General features: G+C 53.3%; 2 protein-coding genes and 2 long non-coding RNA genes across 17 annotated transcripts in view; 2 read left to right on the top strand and 2 right to left on the bottom strand.

Moving 5' to 3' along the window:
* The window catches only part of plxnb3 (plexin B3), a 49,377-nt gene extending 46,149 nt beyond the window's left edge, over positions 1-3,228 (top strand). For 12 of the 13 annotated variants that reach the window (XM_088623829.1, XM_088623822.1, XM_088623830.1 and 9 more), the window contains 4 exons: positions 42-106; positions 519-594; positions 719-793; positions 1,018-3,228. In XM_088623829.1, coding sequence (XP_088479955.1) covers positions 42-106; positions 519-594; positions 719-793; positions 1,018-1,122 — 321 coding nt within the window. In that variant the 3' untranslated portion in view covers positions 1,123-3,228. The remainder of the gene's footprint in view (positions 1-41; positions 107-518; positions 595-718; positions 794-1,017) is intronic. The other variant, XR_015934158.1, reaches the window with a different exon arrangement.
* A 50-nt stretch (positions 3,229-3,278) lies between these two features.
* On the bottom strand, positions 3,279-5,382 carry LOC148674088 (uncharacterized). Its single transcript, XR_015934362.1, has 3 exons — positions 5,219-5,382; positions 4,492-4,722; positions 3,279-3,616 (listed from the first exon to the last, which is right to left on the bottom strand). It is a non-coding gene; the product is annotated as an uncharacterized LOC148674088 (long non-coding RNA).
* srpk3 (SRSF protein kinase 3) lies at positions 4,835-24,777 on the top strand. Of its 2 annotated transcripts, XM_088623857.1 has the most exons (17): positions 4,836-4,989; positions 5,381-5,489; positions 7,554-7,813; positions 8,674-8,782; positions 9,680-9,767; positions 9,925-10,012; positions 10,129-10,235; positions 10,331-10,496; positions 11,796-11,821; positions 15,752-15,808; positions 19,028-19,241; positions 20,495-20,773; positions 20,970-21,067; positions 21,175-21,282; positions 23,011-23,080; positions 23,214-23,306; positions 23,806-24,777. In XM_088623857.1, the coding sequence occupies exons 1-17, from the start codon at positions 4,974-4,976 to the stop codon at positions 23,988-23,990; spliced, it is 2,073 nt and encodes a 690-aa protein (XP_088479983.1). In that variant the 5' UTR covers positions 4,836-4,973; the 3' UTR covers positions 23,991-24,777. The 2 variants fall into 2 exon arrangements, with proteins under 2 accessions (XP_088479982.1, XP_088479983.1); XM_088623856.1 differs by lacking the exon at positions 15,752-15,808 and having other exon boundaries at positions 4,835-4,989.
* LOC148674085 (uncharacterized) overlaps positions 20,870-24,851 on the bottom strand; it is a 20,496-nt gene continuing 16,514 nt past the window's right edge. The window contains exon 3 of the long non-coding RNA XR_015934361.1: positions 20,870-21,275. This is a non-coding gene — a long non-coding RNA (uncharacterized LOC148674085). The remainder of the gene's footprint in view (positions 21,276-24,851) is intronic.

The following is a 24,851-nucleotide window of genomic DNA, read 5'->3' as shown; positions in this document are numbered from 1 at the left end:
GAACCGACCGGTCAAGCTGACCGCTGTTCTGTCCTCCGCAGGACTCCCCGGTCAACAAGCTGCTGTACGCCAGAGAGATCCCCCGCTACAAACAGCTGGTGGAGAGGTGAGGGGCGCGGGGCCGCAGGCGGGGGTCCGGGGGTCTGGGGCCCCTCTAGTGCACAGTGTGTGCTGTGAACGCTGTACACTGGGAGCACAGTGCAGACAGACCTCAGACACAGTGTAGAAACCTAGATCAGCTGTGTTGTATATATTATTACAGTGTATGCACCTTTAATCTCACTAGACTCACAGATGCACAGTACATCTAGGCATGAGTGGACCAGGGCTGCAGTGTATCATGTGCAGACCGGTCCTGACACACGGTATAGCCCGGGGATGCAGTATGTGGAGTATGCAGGCCTACAGCAGTGTGGTACTATTCACAGATACGCACATGGTGTGTCACGCAGACCCGGTGTCTACAGTACGGCGGGCTGCTTGCAGGAGGTACCTGACTACGTGTGTCCCGCCCACAGGTATTACAGTGACATCCACAGCGCAGTGTCTGGATGCTACCAGGAGATGAACTCCATGCTCACCGAGCTGTCCGGGGTGAGTCAGGAGAGGCCAGAGGGCACCTGCGTCTCTGTCACTCTGTGATCTGCCCCCCACCCCCCCGCCTCTGTGCGCCTGCTCACCAGCTCACCCGCCTGCCCGCCCCCCCCCTGTGTTTCAGAGCTTCGCCTCGGAAGTGAACAGCCTGGTGGCGCTGCACGAGCTCTACAAGTACATCAACAAGCACTACGACCAGGTGAGCCCTCCCCGAGCTGGCGCCCCCTGCTGCTCCCTGCCGGACTGTCCTCTCTGTCCAGGCAGACCCCCTGCAGTGATCCCTGTGATCAAGCACCGAGAGGCACTGGAAATGCAACAGAGCAGCATTGGAACCAAGGCCCCAGTGTTAGATTTTGAATGCTGTCTGGGCTCTCGTGATCTTGTTGATTTAAACTCTCTCTTCCTCCGTGTCTGTGTGCCCAGATCATCCTGGCCCTGGAGGAGGACCCCTCAGGTCAGAAGATGCAGCTGGCTTACCGCCTGCAGCAGGTCGCCGCCCTGGTGGAGAACAAGGTCACTGACCTCTGACCCCGCCAAGGCCCACTGGGGGAGGCCAGGCGTGCGGACGAGACGGACCGACTCGCAGACTGACGGGACAGGCTGAAGCACGGCCGTCCACGTGGGGGGTGGGGATGGGGTGGGGCGAGGAGGATGACGCCTTTTCGAGCGTTTGTCGTCTTCTTTCTGGGCTTGACGTTGGGCCGATGCCATGTCCCCATGGGGACATCCGGCCCTTTCGCCAAGCCGAGGGGTTTCTCGGACGAGACGCGGGCGCAGAGACCCGTCCGTCTCCTGTAAATAGCGCTTGTTGGTATTACCAGAGCCATACGTGCCTTTCCTGATTCCCGGCGGGTTTTGAAGACGCTCAGTGGGAAGAGAGCAGGCACAGAGCGAAGGCGCTGCGGGCGCAGGGCTGCAGGGGTGCCGTGTTCAGGCAGGGCGCTGGCTCTCGTGCGGTCGCGGCTCGCTGCTCAGTGCGTGCAGCGGGCTCTGTGCTAGATGATGAATTCACTCCGTCTGGCAGACGTTGGCAAAAAAAAAAAAGGGCTGACCCACATAGTGACTGCCAGTTTATTAAGATTGATGTTTTTAAATAATATATGGAATAAATTGCAGCTAACTGAATGAAATCAGAGGAGGTGTCCAGGCTTTGCTGTTCTGGAGAATCTGAATAAGATGGTCTGGGACTCCAGGGACGGACTGTGTTTGATGGCTCTGTGTCTGCTTGCCGAGTTGCCTAGTGTTCAGTAGCTCTTCATTACAGGGCTGATCTGCAGTGTGTTCAGTAGCTCAGTGTTGCAGTGCTGGGCTGTGAAGCGTGTTCAGTAGGCTCTGTATTACAGGCCTGGTTTGCAGTATGTTCAGTGGTTCACTATTACAGTGCTGGGCTGTGCAGCGTGTTCAGTAGCTCAGTGTTACAATGTAGGTTGAAGTGTGTTCAGTATTACAGGGCTGGGCGGCAGTTTTCAGCAGCTCAGTGTTACAGAGCGGGACTTCAGTACAGAAGGAAAAGAATGATAAGGGCAAAATGAAGCTGTTCTGTTTATTTGAAATGTATTTATATTTTGTGCAATTGTCAGTTATGCTTTTTCATTTATTTTTTTTTTACCTGGAATCCAACAGTTCAATCATGCGGAAAAATTTTCTTTGTTTTAATCTGTTTAATCTGCTTACCGAGCTTGGTGTTTTTAAATGCACATTCCCCTCGTCATTCATGCCCGGAGCTAGACCATGACCTCCTGATGACCCCTGTCTGCGGGGTCAGGGGTCGCCCACTGAGACAGGGTGCTGGGTCTGAGCTTGGTGTGCAGTCCAGGCCCATGAAGCTGCTTCTGTTCCCTTCCTCCTCACCTCTCCTCTTCGGCGCATCTGGAGATCAAGGGTGTTCTGACTAGGCGCAGCAGTGCCCCCTGGTGGAGGGAGGAGAGCACCTCTGGTCTTCTGTTCATCCCGAAGAACATTTCCTGCAGCTTCCAGGAGGTTTTGTTTGGCCATGGCTTTGTCATGCTGTGCTGTACCTTCCTACCCTGCCTGGGCATCTCATCGTGAAGTACGTCACAACCCTTGACTGCTTTTTGATGCAGTACGTTTCTCCAAGGTTGGTTTTGGAGGACTCTGAAGCAGCAGGAGTTTAAAGTCTCTGCTGCCTGTCTGGGTGGGTCTGTGTGCTGGCTCTGAGCTGCTGAGGAGAGGGTACTCTGCACCCTTCTTTGATCACCTCACCGCAGGAGCAAAAGATGGGAGCTGGTGTTAGTGGTCAACTCTCAGCTCCTACTTCCAGAAAAGCACTATATAAGTGTAAGCAATTATAATTAATTATTATTATAGTTTGGGATTCTGGATTTATAAGGCTGTGCAGTACCTGAAAACAACACAGGGGGCAGCAGTGAGCACAACAGTAACTTCTCCCTGTCCAGTCCCTGAGCCAGTAAGACCAACAGTCCGGTCCCAGTGTGCTCAGTACAGAGACCCTTAACCTCCTGATCTTGTATAGTTTGCTACCTATGTGTAAATGTGCCTGTAAATACTGTCAAAAATGATTTTTTCTTCATTTTGGATGTATTTATTTACTGTTATTGAATGAAAAAAGTGATTTAATTAAAAAAATCTTTAAATAAAATCTTTTAAAATGCCTGCTTGGTTTATTTTTTGAGTCTTTTTTCCATTCAGTGCCTGTGTTTGAGGTTGGTCTTGGCTCAGCTGTGCACTTCAGCCAACCCCCCACCAGGGGGCAGCAGCGCTGCCTCATCATTGCTGACACTTCAATATTTCAATATTCAATCTGGCCCAGAAAGTATATCTAAACCTTATTAAAACCTTTACCCTGAGTGATGCATTCTTGTTTTCACAGGAAAAAATGATGTCAGCCTGTTTAGTCCCAAGTTCAGGTGCAGCAGAGAGAGTGATGCACCTCCTGGGTTTAACTGATGATTTTGCTGTGATCTGTCCAGACTCGCTGTGTTTGTGTTGCTGTGAGGGAACTGGGGCGATCGGAGTGGATTCAAGGGTTGCAGCTGGCAGCCTGTGAGGAGAAACATGATTTCCGGTTTGGAGTTATGGCTGAGGATGCAAAGCGCAGGGGGTCAGCATTGCTGCCTCGCAGCAGTGAAGCTCCGGGCTCTGTCCTGGGGTGCTGTCTGTGTGGAGTTTGCATGTTCCCCTTGTGTTCACATGGGTTTCATCCAGGTGCTCCAGCTTCCTCCCAGAGCCCAAAGGCTTCTGGGAAACCTGGCCCTGGTGTGAGTATGTCCTGTGATGGACTGCTGTCCTATCCAGGGTGCGAGTGTGTCCTGTGATGGACTGCTGTCCTGCCCAGGATGTGTGTGTGTCCTGTGATGGACTGCTGTCCTGTCCAGGGTGTGTGTGTGTGTCCTGTGGTGGACTGGTGTCCTGTCCAGGGTGTGTGTGTGTCCTGTGGTGGACTGCTGTCCTGTCCAGGGTGTGTATGTGTCCTGTGATGGACTGCTGTCCTGCCCAGGGTGTGTGTGTCCTGTGGTGGACTGGTGTCCTGTCCAGAGTGTGTGTGTGTCCTGTGATGGACTGCTGTCCTGCCCAGGGTGTGTGTGTGTGTCCTGTGGTGGACTGCTGTCCTGTCCAGGGTGTGTATGTGTCCTGTGATGGACTGCTGTCCTGCCCAGGGTGTGTGTGTCCTGTGGTGGACTGGTGTCCTGTCCAGGGTGTGTGTGTGTCCTGTGATGGACTGCTGTCCTGCCCAGGGTGTGTGTGTGTGTCCTGTGATGGACTGCTGTATTGTCCAGGGTGTGTGTGTGTATGTCCTGTGGTGGACTGCTGTCCTGTCCAGGGTGTGTATGTGTCCTGTGATGGACTGCTGTCCTGCCCAGGGTGTGTGTGTCCTGTGGTGGACTGCTGTCCTGTCCAGGGTGTACCCTGCCTTACCCGCGTTGCTTGATAGACTCTGGCTCCCGTGACCTCTGACCCCTGACCCCGGTCACTTCGGACTCGACGAAGGGGAGCTTCACTGCCTCTAAAGGGGGGGAGTCTGGAAAGGTGCGGCGCTCCGGTTAGAAGCCGAGGAACCGCAGGGGCGCTGCGCGGTGCAACACGTCATCACGGGCAGTCATGCTCCTGAGTGGCACAAGGTGTTAGCGACGCAGCCTGGTTGCGATTCTTAAATTACAGGGGGAAAAAAAAATAAATTATGCAATTCACGACTCCCCCCCCAAAACAAAACAAAACAAATTGCATTGATTTTTTTAAACTAAAATACCAGCCGTCGCGCTCGGGGAGGCCCAATAGGTGCGGCATGTGTGGCGTCCGAGCGCGCAGCGCGGCCGGAGCCCCCGGCGGTGACCAGCACCCCCAGCGCGCCTGCGCCGCCGCCGCACTCAGCCAGTGAGCGAGCGGGGACAGCGGCCGGCATGATCTCCGCGGACGGTGAGCGAGAGTTACTCGACACGCTCAAACGCGTGGAAATAAAAACATTTAGGGGGGGAAAAAAAAAGAAAAAACCCCGAAGGCGGACGGGCGCCTCCTCGCTCGCCGGGCCGGCGGTCGCGCAAAGACGGCGGAGGAGGTTCAGTCCGTCACGCAGCGCGGACAGGAGCGAACTGGAGTCGCGCAGGAACGATTCTTTCCCAGTTTAGGGTGCTGTTGTTGTTGTTACTTCGATATCGCTGTTCTTCTAGTCCCGCGTAACTTAGTGCGCCTAGTTCACCCGTCCTCTCGTCGTGTTGTTGATTTCACATCTCTGGCTTCATTTCTAACCCGGTTTTGTCTTTTTTTTTTAATACATTTTATCCGCTCTCCCTCTGCATTCGGACCCCAGTTGCTACAAACGGCACCGCCACCCCGCACCACGGCCACGGCAGGAAGCACAAGCGGAAAGGAAAGAAGGAGCGGAGGGGCACCGGGGAGCTCTCCGGTCTCCAGCCCGAGTAAGTGGCTCCGTCTGCCGGCGCGGCGCCGCGGCGTGGGTCGGCGTGAGAGGGGCCGAGGCCTTGGGTCGGTGACAGAGTGCTAAAAATATTTAGGGGGCGGCCGACACCCTGAGGGACTCGTGCCCGCTGTGGGCACGGGCTCCGTCCCCCCTGTTTGGACCGGCGCTCCCCCGAGCCGCGGCGACGCGCAGGGGACAGAAATAGCGGCCGTCGGGGAAGCAGGGACCGGGAGGAAAAACACGCAAAAAGTGCGGTGCGTGCGGGTTTCGGGGTCTGGGAGCCTTCGGAGTGGCGGGCACAGGCGCTGTCGCCCCGCGTCTTAAATGAATGAGCAGGTGGCATCTGGCGTGACAGGCGTTTGGAGAGGAGTCGGTGACAACAAACGCGTTGTTGTTGGTTTTTTTTTTCTCCTCGCCGCCTCTGACGGCTTTCTTAATGAAAATAATAGATGGATTAGTTTCCAATCCCGGCTCCCGGGGTCTGGGGCCACAGCTGCCGGTGCTAATTATAAGTCCTTCGTGTGAGAGTGTGTCACTGCACACCGACACTGGTGTTTCTCTTGCTGTGTTGTGGGACAGCTAACTCGGGCGAGCCGCTCTCTGTGAGTGAGAGGGGACTGAAGCCGGCTGCCGGCCTGCTGCCTGTTGTGTGTCTCTGGTGTAGAGAAGGAGGACCGGGAGGGAATGTCATCCGTGCAGGAGCTGCTCTTGGAGCTGGCCTGCTCTCTCTCTTTCTCCCCCTGTCTCCTTCACCCTTTCCCTGCCTTCCTCTCACTCTACAGCTGCTGGAGGCCGGGGGAGGGAGGGAGGGGTCTATATTTATCCCCGGTGATCGGTGAGTCAGAAGGGGCTCAGTGTGGAGAGGAGAGTGAGGTCAGCCTGTATATTAACACCCGGCCGCCGTCTCTGACACGCGCGGGCTGGCCTGGAAAGAACACACACACACACACACACACACACACACACACACACACACACACACACACACACACAACCGGGCTGTATACACTGGAGTGGCCCATACACAACACGAGGCACAAAACAGAGCAGGCACCAACACAGCAGGGCCCAGTCCTGCTTGGACTGGCGGGTTAGGGTGGGATAAAGGCAGGCGCTCTGGTGGAGTCCCCATGAGGTGCAGGAGCTGCAGGGAAATATCCGCTCTCAGGAGTGTTGGCTCTTACTGTTGCGGAGTGGTCCGCTGCCAGTCGGACCAGTGAGACAGCAGCCGGAGAGTTTCAAAACTCAGAACACGAGAGACTTCTTTACGCACAGAGTAGTGGGGGTCTGGAACAAGCTGCGCAGCCAAGATGAAGAGCCGTTGAAGCCGGAATCTTGGTTTCTTCCAAGAAGCCGCTGGATGAGATGCTGGGATCCGTGAGCCACTGACTACTAGATGGGCCAGCAGGTGGAAAGGTCTCATGTTCGTAACGTTTCTCATGTTCTCATACAGAGCTGGTTCTGTTCTGGTGTGGTTCTGGTTAGTTCCACGTGTTTGAACCAGGTGGGCTATTTCTCCAGGAGAGGCTCCTGAGTGCCTTTTATCTTGCAATATAAAAACCAGGTGCAGATGACACCACTGCACGTCCACATGGGTACTGATGCAAAACGGCAACCGCTGCTGGTCACTAGATACCTGGGACCTTGCACTTTGCAATGATTGGTGGAAAAACAATCAGTTTGGTGTCTTCAGAGGCGCAGTGATCGGCATCGCTGCCTCACAGCACTGGGGCCTAGGATTCAGTCCCGGACCTGGGGCACTGTCTGTGTGGAGTCTGCATGTTCTCCCTGTGTTGGTGTGGGTTTCCTCCAGGTGCTCTGGTTTCCTCCGATAGTGCAAAAGCATACTGGTGTGTTAAGTGGCTTCTGGGAAAGTTGGCCCTGGTGTGAGTGTGTGTCTGCGCGTGTCCCTGCAGTGATGACCCTGTACTAGATGCAGCGGTCAGGGAAAAGCTGGAGTTCGGTGTCTTTCCCGTTTGTTTTCCAGAACGATGAAGAAGTTTTTAACAGACATGTTCGTCCTGACTTTGCTGTTGAAGAGGTCTTTCCTATTTTTCCGCAGGCTGCAGAGCCCTGGCTCCGAGGAGCTGCATCTCGACTTTCCCATCCCCCAGCCTGTGACATCACCCCAGATAGCCCCCACACCCCCGCCTGTTGCCCCAGAACCCCCCCCTGCTCCACCCACCCCTCCCACACCCCCTGCTCCACAGACCCCGCCCCCTCCACTACTAACCCCACCCCCTCGGGATTTCACCCCGCCCCCGGCCGAGCTCCTCGGATCAGATGACGAAGAGCAGGAAGACCCCTCTGACTACTGCAAAGGTACTGTATGGCCCCCCTGTCCTCCATGAGCAGGGATACAGCCTTGTTGTCGCTGGTCAAAGACATTGACTCAGCCTCAGCTAAAAATAGCGAGTTTCACAGCTGAGTCACGGTACCAGTGAGCAAGACGACAAAGACAGAATTAACCCCAGGGCTGGAGTGACCACAGTCCCTCAGGAGACAACGGGGGGGCCTTTGTTGAAGGAGGAGCACCTGTTCGGCTCCCTGTCGCTTGGCATGCGCAGGGAGTAATGTGCTGTTTTCTGTGCCGCATCTCCATTTTCCGTAGCACCAGTGTGGAAAAATGCCGTCTTTCCTCAGCTAAAACCAAGCACAGCGGAAAACGGATTTGGAGGAAAATGTCCAAAGTTCATGTCTTCTATGCCAGAGGTCACGATGGATAACTCAGGGACATCCCAGCCTGTGACCTCTCCCAGCGAGGCAGGCTGCAGTGAGCAGCTCAGGGCACTGGGTCCAGCTGTAGACAGCAGCGGTGCCAGAGACCCTGTTAGCACAGAGATAGGTGTCCTCAGGGGGCTCACCAGGAAGCTGTTCTGTTTTCATCACGTTAAGCGTTTGCTGTGGCTAATGGAACAAAAAAAAAATATGGAGCAGGTTAGAACAGCGTCAGATTTGGTGCTGACCTGAAAAACTGAAAAAAGTTTTTTTTTTTTTACAGGTGTCTGTGGTGAAATGTGCTGTTTTCTGATGTTTCCAGTATGTCTTTGTGCAATAATCTGTCTGTTTATTACACCCAGACATAATTGTGTGGAAGCGGTGGACATACTTGGAAACTTTCTGCTAAGAGACCAGATGTTTCCTGTGGGCGCTCTTCTGACTTGGCTGTGCTGTGTTGTTAGGGGGATACTATCCTGTGAAGATTGGGGACCTCTTCAATGGCCGGTACCATGTGGTCAGGAAGTTGGGGTGGGGCCACTTCTCCACCGTCTGGCTCTGCTGGGACTTACAGTGAGTCTGTCAGAGTGTGTGTGTCGGTGTCGATCACTCCTCGTCCTCTCTGTCAGAGTGTGTGTGTCGGGTGTCGATCACTCCTTGTCCTCTCTGTCAGAGTGCGGCGTTGTCCATGTTCTTTTTATCTATCATTCTCTCCAGGGGAACCCGTCTCTCCCAGTCTCTGCCCTCCTTTCCTGTCTGTCTGTGGTCTTCATTTCTCTCCCGTCACCCCAGTCAGTTGATCTGTCATTCAGTCGTTTACTGTAGCGATGTCTGCAGCAGTTTGCTTTATAGGCCTGTGTACTAGAGGTTAACGGTGTCACCAGGTTAACTTTACAGCAGTTGACCATATAACAACAGTCAAGCATGAGGTCACGAAGCAGAGGAAAACTCCCAGTAGGACAAGAGAAACCTCTGGGGGTCCCAGGCCTGATGGCTGCCCTCCACTAGGTGGCGTGTTTGTGGGTTATTTATAATAGATCATGAACAACTTCTTTAGAGTTGGGGTCGGGCTCCTGCTGTCCTGGGTCTGTCCTCAGGGCTGTGCCAGTGAGGCAGCTGAGCTCTCCTGGTTCTGCTGTCTTGGGTCCAGCGGTCCAGGTTCTGGTGTCGCAGGCTGTCAGGACATGCTCGCTCAGCTTCTGAATCCAGAACCCGGATCTGTTCGGGCAGTGGGAAGGTAAAAGTTGGGAAAGCATGTTCCAGTAACTGGGTTTAAGGTAAATTACATTTTACCACCCTCTGACTGTTGGCAGCCTGATGAGATTATAGGTTAAGAAAAGCAGAGACTAAAGGAGAAGGTCCTGAGGTTTGATTATTGGGCTGTTCTGGGAGGTCATTCCACAGGCTCTTCTGCCAGCGGTATCGCCCGTCCAGTTCGTCTCTCAGTGTCCGTCGGCCCTTTTTCCTCAGGAGGAAGCGGTTTGTGGCCCTGAAGGTGGTGAAGAGCGCTCAGCACTACACCGAGACGGCGCTGGACGAGATCAAGCTGCTGAAATGTGTGAGTGCGCCTTCGTCACCCCCTCTGCCTCCTTCCATCGCGCCCTCTCCTCTTCCTCACTCCTCGTCTGCATTTCACCTGCTGTCGGGTCTTCCTTTTAACCTCATTCTCACCTCCTCCCTCTCGCCCTCTGCCTCTCGCTCTGCTGCCCTGTCAGGTTCGGGACAGCGACCCTGCCGACCCCAAGCGGGAGACCATTGTCCAGCTCATTGACGACTTCAAGATCTCGGGCGTTAACGGCGTGCGTATCCTTTGCACTGAAGCCTTCCTCGTTGAGCTTCTCTTTCTCTTCCTACCTCTCTCTCCCTCTCTCTCTCTGCTCTGAGCGCACTGTGTCCTTGACCTTTGACCCCGCTCCCAGATGTGTGCATGGTTCTGGAGGTGCTGGGGCACCAGCTCCTGAAGTGGATCATCAAGTCCAACTACATGGGTCTTCCCCTGCCCTGTGTCAAGAGCATCCTCAGACAGGTACAGCTGTCACTGCGGGGTAGCCCTCGGACCTGCTGCCCTTGACTGCTCTCTCTCGCGCCTGTCCCCTCCTCACCTCTGTCCGTCTCTCCCAGGTCCTCCAGGGCCTGGACTACTTGCACACCAAGTGCAAGATCATCCACACGGACATCAAGCCGGAGAACATCCTGATGTGCGTGGACGACGTGTACATCCGCCGGCTGGCTGCCGAGGCGACCGTGTGGCAGCAGTCCGGCGCGCCCCCGCCCTCCGGCTCCTCTGGTAACAGGCAGCGCAGCAGCGCGGTGATGGCGATGGCGATGGCAGTTGTGTGAGTGTGAGTGTGAGTGTGAGTGTGAGTGTGAGTGTGAGTGTGAGTGTGCGGTGATGGTGATGGGGATGGCGATTGTGTGAGTGTGCGGTGATGGTGATGGGGATGGCGATTGTGTGAGTGTGCAGTGATGGTGATGGGGATGGCGATTGTGTGAGTGTGCAGTGATGGTGATGGGGATGGCGATTGTGTGAGTGTGCAGTGATGGTGATGGGGATGGCGATTGTGTGAGTGTGCAGTGATGGTGATGGGGATGGCGATTGTGTGAGTGTGCAGTGATGGTGATGGGGATGGCGATTGTGTGAGTGTGCAGTGATGGTGATGGGGATGGCGATTGTGTGAGTGTGCAGTGATGGTGATGGGGATGGCGATTGTGTGAGTGTGCAGTGATGGTGATGGGGATGGCGATTGTGTGAGTGTGCAGTGATGGTGATGGGGATGGCGATTGTGTGAGTGTGCAGTGATGGTGATGGGGATGGCGATTGTGTGAGTGTGCAGTGATGGGGATGGGGATGGCGATTGTGTGAGTGTGCAGTGATGGGGATGGGGATGGCGATTGTGTGAGTGTGCAGTGATGGGGATGGGGATGGCGATTGTGTGAGTGTGCAGTGATGGGGATGGGGATGGCGATTGTGTGAGTGTGCAGTGATGGGGATGGCGATTGTGTGAGTGTGCAGTGATGGGGATGGCGATTGTGTGAGTGTGCAGTGATGGTGATGGCGATTGTGTGAGTGTGAGTGTGCAGTGATGGTGATGGCGGTTGCGCGCACGCGTGTGTTTGTGTGCGTGTATGAGCGGTGATGGCGGTTGCGCGCACGCGTGTGTTTGTGTGCGTGTATGAGCGGTGATGGCGGTTGCGCGCACGCGTGTGTTTGTGTGCGTTGATGGCGATGGCGGTTGTGCGTGTGCGTGTGCGCGTGCGGTGATGGCGACGGCGGTTGCGTGCGTGTGCTGTCGTGTTTGCAGAGCGTGAAGCCGGGGGCAGGTTCTCCTGCAGGAGAGCTCTGCGCTGTGTGGTGAAGAGTGCTGTGACACGGCGCCTCTCGGCTCTTCGCTGTGACGTTGCTCTGATCAGCCTGCTCTTCCTCTCCGTCTTTCGCTTCTAACTTTCGGCTTTTTCTTTTCTTTTCTTTCCCTCCGTCTGGTTTCCTCTCTCGCCCTCCTCCCCTCCATTTCTTCGGCCTCCCGCCCCTGTCCTGTCCTCCTGTCCTCCCCGCCCTCCTCTTCCTCACTTCCTGCTGTTGCTCCAGTCAGCACCGCCCCCCGGGAGAAGCAGGTACGTCTGTCGCCATCGTGTGTTTCCGGGGGGGGTGTGTGTGTGAGTGAGGGAGGGCGGAACCCCGAAAGAAAAGCAAAAAAAAATCGCAAACCGGGAATGATCGGATCAGAGCCTCCTGCACGTGGTCCTGCCGAGCCCAGTGCCAAGTTCTGCTTTTCCGCCCCGCTGAGGCTGGAGTTGCCAGCTGGTCCCAGGTCAACTGGACGGTTTGAAATAGGCTCTTTTTTTTTCCTTGTAAATCCCTGGTCTGGATTGGCCAGGTGTGTTTGTTATGCTACAAGCCCTACCGCTACATATCCGGGAGAGCGAGGAAGTGCAGGGAGACTCCTCCGGTCGGCTCTCCTCTGAGCCACTCGTCTCTTAACACCTCTCTGAGCTCGGGCACCGTCCCGAACTCGGGTTCGGCGCGGTCCGGGCTGCAGGCAGGCAGACTCCCTTCCAGACAGCCCCGAGAGCCTGAAAACACCTGGGAGGCTGCAGGGGGGCGCTGTGTCACCCCCTGGACAAGTGAGCCCACCCCTCCCTGCCCTCGGGGGCGCTCATCTGCTTGTGCGCCACCCTCTGGGGAGTCCCGGACGCAGTTGGTTACTGACGGATCCAGGGCTCGAACCCGCGATCGCTGGGATCAGTGGACACCTGCACTGACTGAGCCAATCGGCTTTTAAACTGAAACATGAGCAGCTGAGCAGCAGGAGGCCTCGTCAGCCAGAGCTGATCAGCACTCTGGACGTCCTGCAGGGACATAACCCGTGTGAACCCTGCCCACGGACTCACAGGCAGAGTCCCGATGCTGCCACACAGTGCTGCGCTAATAAGTTCATGCAAAAAGGCTAAAATCTGAAAGGCTGCTTTTATTACGTATGACAGCAGGCTGCTTAGGTTACAGCTGTTCTGATGCTCTGAGGTGAAAACCAGTCTCGTCTCAATGTGAGTAGTTCATTCCGTCCCAGCTGAGCTCCCGTGTTGTTTAATTGAACTATTAATTGGTTTTAACTCCAGCTTTTACTCTGCTGGAGGTGTGAGGTTCATTATAAAATTCATTTGACATTTTCAACTTAGTTGGAAGAGAAAACCTCCCGGTTAATTGATCTGTGGATCATATAAAGAGGTCAATTAAGTGAGAGCTCAGTGGGCTCGTCCACCAACTCTCCTGGACAGTCCCAGGCCCGCAGGTCTTGCAGTTCACCACGAAATCATCTCGTTACAAAGACTTGGAACATTTTAGCTGTAATCACTTCAGAATGCTAGTGAGTAATCAGTTTAGAAATAAGCTGAAGCGGTAACTGACAGACCAAAGTGGACCAGATTCTCCTCGATTGAGCACATTACTTGCTCAGTGACTTCATGAACTATCTCGCTTCAATAACAGTGAAGTGTGCCCAGTCTTCCCAGTGCTGAGAAACGCTAAAGCATATAAGTGAAAACAACATGGAAGTGCTTTTAAAACATGGTTTTAAAGTGACCTCTGAAGTATAAATAGATTAGGGCTCTCCTGGACCAGGGCTGGAGGCACCTCTAGTTGCAGATTTATTTTGGGTCCCTGTCTTGTTGTTTCGAACCACTAGGGGGAGCAGTTGTAGAGACAGTGCAGTACGTTAAACGAGTTGATGTTTCAGTGGGCATGTGGAAGAGCTCTAATCAGAGTTGTCCATCCTGGATGAGCACCTGGATGCTTCCCAGATTCTCTCATTAGTCCTGTGGGGGCTGGAGAGTTTCATCCTGACCCCGAGTCTCTGACTTGATTGAGCAATTGGATCCGCTGGATGTTGGTAAGTTTTTCTGCGGCAAGATCTGGGAGGAATCTGTCGATGGGACAGCCTCGTGGTCCCCGGGTGCAGGAGGGGTGCAGGTGCCTCAGGCTGGGGCAGAGGTGCTTGTGACCAGGTGACTGGATGACGAGAGCGGCTCAGGCAGTGAGGGGATTGGGATGAGACGGAATCCCAGAACACCCTGCAGCACCTCTGGGGTGTTGAGGTCCGCGGGAAGCCGTGGTTTGGGTTGGGCACCCCAGCCCGTCACCTCTGGGCCTCCAGCAGTGGCTAACAGAGCACAGGACTCCCTCGAGTTGCCGGTCCCCCCCGAACCCCTTCCCATCTCCCTCCTGTCAGTCCTCCCTGCCGCTCGGCAGTTGCACCCGGAGCTGCGGGTCGGAGCCGGGAATGTGAGACAGGTGAACCCCCACCCCCCCCGCGATCAAGTTGGGCATAACTTCCGAACCCTGGGCTTCCTCTCCGCGTGTGAAGTTCTTGATCTTATTAACAGGCGTCACTAGACGTCCTGTGAGCCACAGCAAGTCATTTCTTTTAGTGTTGCTGATCTAGCCCTTGCAAATCCCGGACAGGAACAGGTTTGCCAGGTTGGAAGTCTTGACCTGAAGACGGTAGGCCTGTAGGTGACGATGAGGAGCAGTCCAGGCTGACAGTAGTTGTGGTTTGAGGCAGCTAATTCACTGCTGATGAAAACCACTCGGGCACACTGGCCTTAGCTGGGCCACACTGAGGTAGGGTGCAGTCAGTGTGGAGGAGCCTTGATTCTCCAGTTCCATAAAGGGACCAGCATAATAGCTTATCGCCCGAGTGCTTTCAAGAGACAGCTGTTCCCCTGTAGGGGCCGTGTCCAGCTCAGTCTCCGGAGGGCTGAGTCAGCCTTACAGGATTAATTATTGCTACACCAGGACGTAGGCACTGTTTTAAAAGATCGTCCTTCTTCATAAACAGGTGCTTGACTCGAGGTCCTACAGCTGTGCAAGGCTTTGGGGGTTAGGAGTATTAAGCGTGTTCCTGTTAATCGTGTCATTGGAAGTCGTTAAGTCAGGCAGAGGCTCCTGATCCCGAAGTCCTGACATCCCGCTGACCTGTGTCACTCACAGCCAAGCGCTCAGTTCTGCAGCTGAGCCCTTAATTGACTCAGCAATAGGATTAATTAGAACTGTTCGGATGTTTTCAGCTCAGTTTCCCAGCCAGTGATCTGTTCTGTCTGTTGAGCCCGAGTGACTGACTCGCTGCAGAGTTGGAACACAAGGCTCTAGGGGTGCAAACTGTTCATCAGTCTGTCTGTGTTTAATGCACATTAGTGGGATGGTGACCGTGCTGCTCGCCCTGTCTGAACACAGTGTTCAGATGTGCATTCTGGGCTGTAAGCTGTGTTCTGATAAGGCTGCCCCAAACACCTGCTGCAGAAGGAGTGGAGCAGGTAATTGCACACATACTAGACCTACAACCTGCTGTGGAATATGTACAGGTTCTGTGCTCATGGCCATGATCAGGGAGATATTTTGTAGTGGGATAATTATCTAATCAGTCTATTTAAAATATCATTTTGTTGAGGGGTGCCTGAGTGGACAGTGTAGTGATGGGTGATAGTAGAGGTCAGGGCAGGAGTGGTCAGTGCTGCAGATGGTACTGGCCACGGAAGGAGTGGACATTGTAGGAATTGGTGTGGAGGAGTGGACAATGTAGTCATGATACAGCCCAGGGGAGGACTGGACAGTGTAGTGATTGTAAAGGCCAGGGGAGGAGTGGACAGTGTAGTGATGATGCAGTGGACAGTGTAGTGATGATGCAGGCCAGGTGAGGAGTGGACAGTTTAGTGATGATACAGTGGACGGTGTAGCAGACGGTTCAGGCCAGGGCATGAGTGGACAGTGTGTGGGCTGGGGGGAGGAGTGGACAGTCCAGTGCAGATCAGTGTCCACGCAGAGCACTAGAAGACCAGGCAGGTCCTCTGTGCATCACGCCCTCTCCCTCCCTGGTGTAACCAGCTTCATTTCTGTTTCCACCCATTCTGCTCATTCTTCCTTTTCTCCTCTCCTAACCTTTCCAGTCCTCCTTCTTCCTCATTGTTTTTTCTCTTTTTTTTCCCCCTCTCTCTGCCTGTGCTGCTGTTCCACCCCTCCCCCGTGTGCCTGCTGTGTGTGCTCTGTCCCAGAGCGAGCTCTGCTGGCTGGAGAAGCTGGCCGTAATGGCCAGATCTCTCAGCCTGTGGGTAAGACTGGCCTTGGCATTGTGGGGGTGTGTGCTGCCTGCCCTGCCAGGTGGGGGCGCTCTTTTGCTTGGACAGTTGAGAGGGGATGGGGGGGGGGGATAGTATCCGATCAGCACATGTTAAAATGTTTGCATCTGCAGTGGTTTGTGGTACAGGAATGAGAATCTTCCCAGAGCATCGTTCCTGGGGAAAAAAAAAACGTCTATTTAGTTATTCGTAGGCAGTACCTCTTTTGTGACATACCAATACTTTGCTTCAAGTTGCTACTGCAATTGGTGTTGGTGGACCAGTAGGTGGCGCTCTTCCCAATTCATTTCCTTGGAATGGTGGCCAGGGAACCCCTCCTGGTGTGAGTGTGTGCATGTCTGTGTGTGCCCCGTGTTGGACTGGCGTCCCGTCCAGGGGGTACCCTGCCTTGATCCTGTTGCTTGCTGGGACAGTCTCCGGCTCCCCTGCGACTCTAATAATAATTCTGACTGTGGGAGCAGGCAGTTTAAGTTGGGGTTGTTCACTCTACCTTGTCCATTTCCCCCTTGGACGTTGTGGGGGGGGGGCACTTTGAAATAATGTCTGAATTCCTGTCATTCAGATTGAAGCTATTTTACTGTTGAGGCTTTTTTTATGGAACATTCACTGATAAAATATGTGGATGGACAGGGTCTGTTACAGTGAAGTTGAATCAGTTAAAAGGTGTGGCATTAACAGAGTTCGGAGTGCAGGAATATAGCAGTAACAGTGTGGAACCACCAGAGGCTGTTATTCTGTCCGCTGTCGCACTGGGGATTGTAAAGCCTCTTTCAGCACAGGCTGAGCTCCCAGTTGTACTAACCTGCTGCTGCCAGTGGTACACAGTCACAGGAGCTAGGAGGCCCCTCCTCCCACACCACTCCTGTGGAAATGGATCCCGGAATGAGCAGTCCGGATCCTGGAGGCCTGGTGCGCCTCCAGGTTTTCATTCCAACTGGGCTCTTAACGAGTTGAGTACTGGCTTGATGGGACTAGTTCACCAGATTCTGCCGGTGATTTAGGCGCTGCTGCTAAGAGACCTAAAAACCTTGCAGACACCCTGACTGGCTCTCCAGGACCAGGACAACTGTGCTTGGTCAACAGCTGCGTCTCCGATCTGATTCCTATGATTGGTTTCGCCCAGTCTTCCTTTAATCCAGATTTTCCTCTGTATGTTGAGATTCTGTGTGTTCTTGTATAAACACGCAGCATTGTCTCCGAGTGTCTCCATGGAGATCAGTCGCTGATCACATGTGTACGGTACCTCTCCTAGTCCTGACCTCTGTGTTAACTCTGACCCCTGACCCCAACTCGTAGCTCTGGCTGTGACCCTTGCCCTTTAGCTTCTGACTAAAGGGTGTATTATTGTGGCAGAGTGAAAATGACTCAGTATTGGTAAATGTTTTGTGCAGTATTTTAACATATTACCCATTTTGTGCAAAGCAGCAGAGTCCGGCCCTGGTTCTGGATAGCTACAGGCCCCCTGCACGCTTCTTTGTGTTTATTGAAACCTGCCCAGCTAATCAGCTAACTCAGTAATTGAGCTTAATTAGTCATAGTGAGCATGAGCCTTGGCTGATGCAGGCGGGACTGCCAGGGTCCCAGTGGCAGTGTGGACATCCCATGTAGTGTGACTGTTTATTTGTCCCATGATGTCTCTTTGTCCTGACTTTGGCCAAACCAGCTTTTCTCTGGGATGAAGTCCATCCCTGATCCCATTCAGAGCCCTTTTAACTCCAGTTTCTACCCAGAGATGTCCAACGTCATTGTTTTCAGTGGGAAAGAGATGTAGTGTACGATAATCTTAGGGGATATTTTAGATACTTCTGGTTAAGACGGATAAGAAATGCCCTACTGTGTGCTGTGAGGTCAATGAACAGGCTGTGTTACACTGGGTTTTCGGGAACACCCGTTGGGTGCTTCTAGCATTGTAATGGGAGGCATGTTGGAAAACGAACTCTGAAAAATGTGGAAAGCAGCCCAGGAGCTTTTCCAGCGAAGAAGTGACGACGCCTCACAGTGTGGAAGAGTGTGTTTCTGTTTGGGTTTTGCTGGTGGGAGTTCGTCTCCAGAGTAAAGTTTGCATTTTAATTGTCTCTCAGGAGTGTTGCTTTGTCTCCCTGAATGAATTAGAGGCAACCGGCATGTCCTTTTTGTGAAAGAAATGGCTAAATCCCCTTCCTTTAAGTTAGGCAGTCAATTTCTCAGACTGGTTATTAAATCTTGGTAAAAAAATAAATTAATTGATGGTATAGAAAAAAAACGTACTAATTTCGAATTAAACACAAAATCTTGAGCTTTGTGAAAGTCCTGTAAGTCGACATGTTGTCGCAACCTCACATTAAAGTTCCCACGAATTGTGATGTGAAGTGGCCCTTCCTGCTCGGAAGTCACCATGATGACTGATGAACTGTGATGCACAGGTTGTGCAGCAGACATTTCACCACAGAAATGTTCCACATGAACTGCATGCAGAGTTAACAAACCTCTCGAAATCGAAAACAATGTTTCTGGATTAAAAGAGATTTATTCACAAGCTTGCTTGTGTACAATGTCATAGGGCCGCACACAATACCAGACGTTTTGTTGCCTAGTCTTAAATCGCAGAACGTGGTACTGCGCACACCTGGAAATGTAGTCTATTTTGTTATGTAAATTGGAGGTTTTACTGGTTACTGTGTACATTTTACTTTTATTGCAGTTTGAAATGCGCTCATCAGTGTCGATTCTAACTCCAAAATTTGAAAATAGCATTGCAGCTCCCCTTTAATGCACAAAGATACTTGGAGAATGTCTGAACTACGGTGGGATAGAATGAATAGGTTTTCCTACTGGAAGGGGGACTGTTGGCTAACTTTATATTACCCTTAAGTACCCTTTGAAAGTAGTGAATAACTGTTTAAACCTGCTGGGATTGAGAGAGACTGGATTACAGTAAGGAGTGGAACCAAGACTGTAGACTGGTATTGAGAAAGACTGCATTCAGGGAAAGGAGGGGCTGGATACAGAGAATGGATCTGAGACTGTAAGCTGGCATTGAGGCTGGATATAGGGAATGGAGCTGAGACTAAACTGGGCTTGAGAGAGACTGGATACAGAGAATGAGTGTGGAGAAACAGACATGCTCACATACTGCCCCTGAGACGCTGCTGTACAGTGCTGCTCCTGCGCTGACCTTTGCCCTCTGACCCTCTGACCCCACGCTGTGTGCAGACAGGGAAGGTGTCCAAGAACAAGAAGAAGAAGATGAAGAGGAAGGAGAAGAGGCAGCAGCGGCTGCTGGAGGAGAGGCTGCAGGACCTGGCCAGGATGGAGGAGCTCAACCCCCCCACAGACCCCGCCGCCCCCCCAGGGCCTGTCTGCTCCCCCTGGAGACAGAGCCTGCTGCTGGAGGACGGGGGGGACCCCCACAGCCGCCCCCAGCACTGTGAGTGGCCAGGCTGGGCTGTGCGGCCTAGCGCACAGGGGGCTGTCTGCTGTCTGCGCATCGCAAGGGACAGCAAAGTGTGTGTGTGTGTGGCCTCTGTATCTGTGTGTGTAAATGGCTTGTGCCTGTTTGTGTGTGTCTGTGTGTGTGCATGGCGCATGTGTGTGGAATGGCTTGTCTGTGTGTCTGTGTGTCTGTGTGTCTGTGTGTCTGTGTGTCTGTGTGCAGCAGTAGCAGCCTGAGACACTGAGCAGTGTATTTGGAGAACGCAAGGGCCTACTGCTCTCCCTGCTGCAAACAGTCCATGTGCTGCACAGCACCGTCAGTGTGGTCACTGAGTGTGGAGCTGTAAACTGTGCTGGTAAAGTTTTCTTTCTTCCCTCTATGGGATGTAAATACTGTAACCTTTGCAGCACCAAAGGTCTTCTATATTACACGCACATAAGTTACAGTTTGCTCCAGAACCCTGCAACTCAACTCTCTTCTCTACCTCGTCTGCTTTTATTCTCTTAAAGTGCCAGAATCTTACTTCCAGTTCTAAATGGAATCTAACCCTAACCAGTTTAGGCTAGTTTTGCAGTTGCTAGCGTCCTCCAAATAAGGAGTTGTTTTTCAGCTACTCAGAGCTGTTCTTCCTGTTGTCTTATGACCTCCCCTTGACCCTCCTTGTCTAGAATTAATAGAATTTCTTTTACATTGCATGTTTCATTCATTAAACATTTATTAAAAATAGTCAAAAAGATCATAACTGTAATAAAATTCTTCATGTGTGCAGATAAATATAAGTATGCATATTAACATTTTGATTTCAAGTAGCTCTGTGCACTTGTTTCTTGTCATTCAGTTTCTACAGTTTCTGTTCTAGTTCATGGCAAGTAACGAATATGTACAAAATAAGTCTTCAAAATTTTTCACCCCCACAACTGCATTGCTCTCCATGTAAACTTTGCCTTATGTACTTGTAGAGTTAGGATCTTGAATTATTTAGATAAAAAAAGGATTTCCTTTGATTGAGTGATTTGAAACATGATTTGTTTGCACCTTAGTTGAATTGTGGAGACTGTTGAGAAGCATTCTTATATATTTTCTGTCCCATTCAGCTTCAGGGCAGTGCTAATGTGTTACTGGACACTGTCCACTTACTGAATTTGTAAATGACTCTGTGTCTCCCTTGCCTCTTCTCTCCCTGTATGTCTCTCACCTCTCCGTCATGCTCTCCTGCTCCATCCCTCTTTCCCCTTCCCTCTCCGCAGTGGTGCAGAACAGCAGCAGTGGGACCACCTGCCTGGTCAATGGTGGTTGCCATACCAATGGGAGGGTGGACGTGGGTGTGGCCTGCAGCCCCTCCAGCCCCGCCTCCTCCTCCTCCTGGTTGGAGGGCTGCAATGGCCACACCCTGAGGATGGGCGGGGCCCGGTTCACCAGCCCGGACTCGGCTCTGTCGGGCTCCGTCTTCTCCCCGACCTCGGACTCGGCGCTGTCCGGATACTCCACGGAGAGAGACTGCCGCAGCCACCTGCTGTCCCCACACAGTGAGTCGCTCGGTCTGACTGTGGCCACGTCAGCTGATCTGGCAGGTCCAGTGTTTGCCTTTGCATCCTCAGGAATTCAATACGAATGTTCCAGACTTTGATAAATGGTGGTTTATTTTTTTTTTACAATGCTGTACTTGCTAGTATTATGAGTGGATTTCTCTGGTGACCCCGTCTCTCTCCCCCGCTCTGTCAGTGTTCAGTGCTGCTGATTTCCTGGTGAACCCCCTGGAGCCCCAGAACGCAGATAAAATCCAAATCAAGATCGCAGACCTGGGCAACGCCTGCTGGGTGGTAAGAGACACACAGGCTTCTTCGTCGCCCTGTACCCTGACTCTTCCTCCTCACCTGCTCACCTGTACCCTGAACTCGCTCTTTTTGTGTCTCACGCTCTGTCCCAGCACAAGCACTTCACAGAAGACATCCAGACCCGGCAGTACCGCTCTCTGGAGGTGCTGATCGGCGCAGGGTACGGCACTCCAGCGGACATGTGGAGCACTGCCTGCATGGTGAGATGAGCAGAGAGAGGGGACAGGGGGTCAGTGGAGAGAGTAAGAGAGAGGGGACAGGGGTTCAGTGGAGAGAGAGCAGAGAGAGGGGACAGGGGGTCAGTGGAGAGAGAGCAGAGAGAGGGGACAGGGGTTCAGTGGAGAGAGAGCAGAGAGAGGGGACAGGGGGTCAGTGGAGAGAGTAAGAGAGGGGACAGGGGGTCAGTGGAGAGAGAGTAAGAGAGAGGGGACAGGGGGTCAGTGGAGAGAGAGTAAGAGAGAGAGAGAGGGGACGGGGGGTCAGTGGAGAGAGAGTAAGAGAGAGGGGACAGGGGGTCAGTGGAGAGAGAGTAAGAGAGAGGGGACAGGGGGTCAGTGGAGAGAGAGTAAGAGAGAGGGGACAGGGGGTCAGTGGAGAGAGAGTAAGAGAGAGGGGACAGGGGGTCAGTGGAGAGAGAGTAAGAGAGAGGGGACAGGGGGTCAGTGGAGAGAGAGCAGAAAGAGGGGACGGGGGGTCAGTGGAGAGAGAGCAGAGAGGGGACGGGGGGTCAGTGGAGAGAGAGTAAGAGAGAGGGGACAGGGGGTCAGTGGAGAGAGAGCAGAAAGAGGGGACGGGGGGTCAGTGGAGAGAGAGCAGAGAGAGGGGACGGGGGGTCAGTGGAGAGAGAGTAAGAGAGAGGGGACAGGGGGTCAGTGGAGAGAGAGTAAGAGAGAGGGGACAGGGGGTCAGTGGAGAGAGAGTAAGAGAGAGGGGACAGGGGGTCAGTGGAGAGAGAGTAAGAGAGAGGGGACAGGGGGTCAGTGGAGAGAGAGAGGGGACAGGGGACAGGGGGTCAGTGGAGAGAGAGTAAGAGAGAGGGGACGGGGGGTCAGTGGAGAGAGAGCAGAGAGAGGGGACAGGGGGTCAGTGGAGAGAGAGAGGGGACAGGGGACAGGGGGTCAGTGGAGAGAGCAGAGAGAAGATTGATTGAAATGATGGAGGAGAAGAATATAAAACAAAAGGAATGTGTAGAAGAGGATAAAGGAAGAAGGGAAACCATACTGCATAAACCCAGGCTACAGATTTACAGAACTACAGAATTCAGCTATATCGCAGTTTTGACAGCAGCCATATCACCCTGCACCTCACAGCTGGCAACCCACTGGAGCTCAGCAGGTGTGGGCCTGGCCAGTACCTGGATGGGAGACTCCTGGGAAGGCTAAAGTGGCTGAACCAGCAGGGGGCGCTCACCCTACCGCCTGTGTGGGTCTTAATGCCCCAGTATAGTGACGGAAAAGGTATACTGTAAAAATGCACCATCCTTCAGCTGAGACATAAAACTATAGTCCTGACTCTTTGTGGTAACTAAAAATCCCGGCGCGTTTCTCGAAAAGAGTAGGGGTGTTACCCTGGAGTCCTGGTGAAATTTCCCCCTGTCCTTTACACATCATGGCCTCCTGATAACGCCCCTCTCTGAACGGGCTTCATCACTCTGCTCTCCTCCCCACTGAGAGCTGGTGTGTGGGGGGAGTACTGGTGCATCACCCAGGTGGGGCTGCACACTGGTGGGGGTGGAGGGGATCCAGTAAAGCGCTTTGGGTGGAGTGTCCAGAAAAGCGCTATAGAAGTATAAAGACTATTCAGTGATGAAAGAAAATGAGTGTAAGAAGTGTCTGGTTTGAGTTCACTGATGAACTGTTTGTTGACCAATGTGTATTGCTCCAGCGTGCGGTCTCTGGGAGTGTTGACTCTTGTGGGTTGTGTCGCAGGCGTTTGAGCTGGCCACAGGCGACTACCTGTTCGAGCCGCACTCCGGAGAGGACTACACCCGCGATGAAGGTCAGGCTGCCAGGAGGCTCTGGGTCTCTGTGTCTTTTCTCCTTGCCTGGCCGTGTTCCCGCCTTGCCTTGCTGTTGTGGTTGTCAGTGTTGTGTAACGTGTTGTAATATCTTTGTGTGTGTGTCTCGCCCAGATCACATCGCCCACATCATCGAGCTGCTGGGGCCCATCCCCCCCCACTTCGCCCTGTCGGGACGGTACTCCCGGGAATACTTCAACCGCAGAGGTAACACACTGAGCACCCACACGCCACGCCCTCGCACTGCCCCCACCCACACGCCACACCCTCGCACTGCCCCCACCCACACACCACACCCTCACACTGCCCCCACCCACACACCACACCCTCACACTGCCCCCACCCACACGCCACACCCTCACACTGCCCCCACCCACACGCCACACCCTCGCACTGCTCTCACTCTCACACACCCTCGCACTGCCCCCACCCACACGCCACACCCTCGCACTGCTCTCACTCTCACACACCCTCGCACTGCCCCCACCCACACACCACACCCTCACACTGCCCCCACCCACACACCACACCCTCACACTGCACCCACCCACATGCCACACCCTCACACTGCCCCCACCCACACACCACACCCTCACACTGCACCCACCCACATGCCACACCCTCACACTGCACACTGCATTGGCAAAAAAACAGTGCGGACTGAATCTGAGAGTGAAGCCGTGTTGTTGTGTGGCACCCCCTGCAGGTGAGCTCAGGCACATCTCGAACCTGAAGCCGTGGGCCTTGTATGAAGTGCTGCTGGAGAAGTACGAGTGGCCACTGGAGCAGGCTGCCCAGTTCAGTGACTTCCTCCTCACCATGCTGGAGTACATCCCTGAGAGGAGGGCAACAGCTGCACAGTGCCTTCAGCATCCCTGGCTGAACTCCTGAGCACTGTCCCAACCCTGGAGCAGCCCCTGAGCACTGTCCCCTCTCAATACACTAGCTCTTGAATTTAGCCCTACGGTCCCAATGTGAGTGTTGGTGACCTCTCTGGGGTGGATTTATACTCATACAACTTCTCTGTTGGTTAAGGCAGTTTGTTCTGAGCTCTGAGCACAACACAATGAGTACAGTCCCACCCCTGCAGTTAAATCACTCCCCATGTCCAGGCTTACCCCTCCCTCTCTTGGCCAGCACCCCCACTTCCAGTTTCCTTCAGCCCGGACAGCGGGGTTCAGGGGTAAATGCACAGGCAGGCCCAGCGCCCCGTCTGCACCCACACAGCACTGCTCCTCACCAGTGTGCTCAGCTGCAGTAGGGAAGGCACATCGCTGGGTGTGATTTGTCACTTTATTTCACTGGCAGTCGAGGAGTGAAGGAAGGCGAGTTTGGCTAGCACAAGTGTTTTCCCAAGATTAACCCTTTGTTAAAATAATCTGAAGTTATTTTTATGGAGATGTATTGCTCAGTTTGTCTTTGAACCTGTTTATTCTGTAATGATTTTATTTGGGCTTTTTCGTTCTTCTATCCCAGAACCTTAACAAGAGCTTGTTTTCAGTGCCTTGAAGAAGAACAGTTTGGGGGGGAAAGGAGCAAAGTTTTGCTTTAGCACAAAAATGGGTTTTTCAGAGCCCGTATTAATTGTATTTTCTGTAAAGAAAAGTAAATCCTTGCAAAAAAGAAACCAAGCGCAGTAGAAGTGAAGCTGAAATAAAGACGCCATGTTTTTGGTAAATGTCTCGTCTGGGCTGTGTTCTGGGGTCGTGCTGATGTGAAAATCAGGCTGCAGTGAGGGGGGCAGCAGACCTG

The sequence above is a fragment of the Lepisosteus platostomus genome, chromosome 3, assembly GCF_059453375.1.
Source record: "Lepisosteus platostomus isolate fLepPlt1 chromosome 3, fLepPlt1.hap1, whole genome shotgun sequence".
NCBI lineage: Eukaryota > Metazoa > Chordata > Actinopteri > Semionotiformes > Lepisosteidae > Lepisosteus > Lepisosteus platostomus.
The sequence above is the reverse complement of the archived record's forward strand: the minus strand, read 5'-3'. Positions and strand labels throughout refer to the sequence as shown.

What these genes read in the sequence shown, in the direction of transcription:
- srpk3 (XM_088623857.1), top strand. An exon ending in CTCTCCGGTCTCCAGCCCGA is followed by an intron (nt 5,490 to 7,553) that starts GTAAGTGGCTCC and finishes ATTTTTCCGCAG; the next exon opens with GCTGCAGAGCCCTGGCTCCG. An exon ending in CCCGCCCTCCGGCTCCTCTG is followed by an intron (nt 10,497 to 11,795) that starts GTAACAGGCAGC and finishes CTGTTGCTCCAG; the next exon opens with TCAGCACCGCCCCCCGGGAG.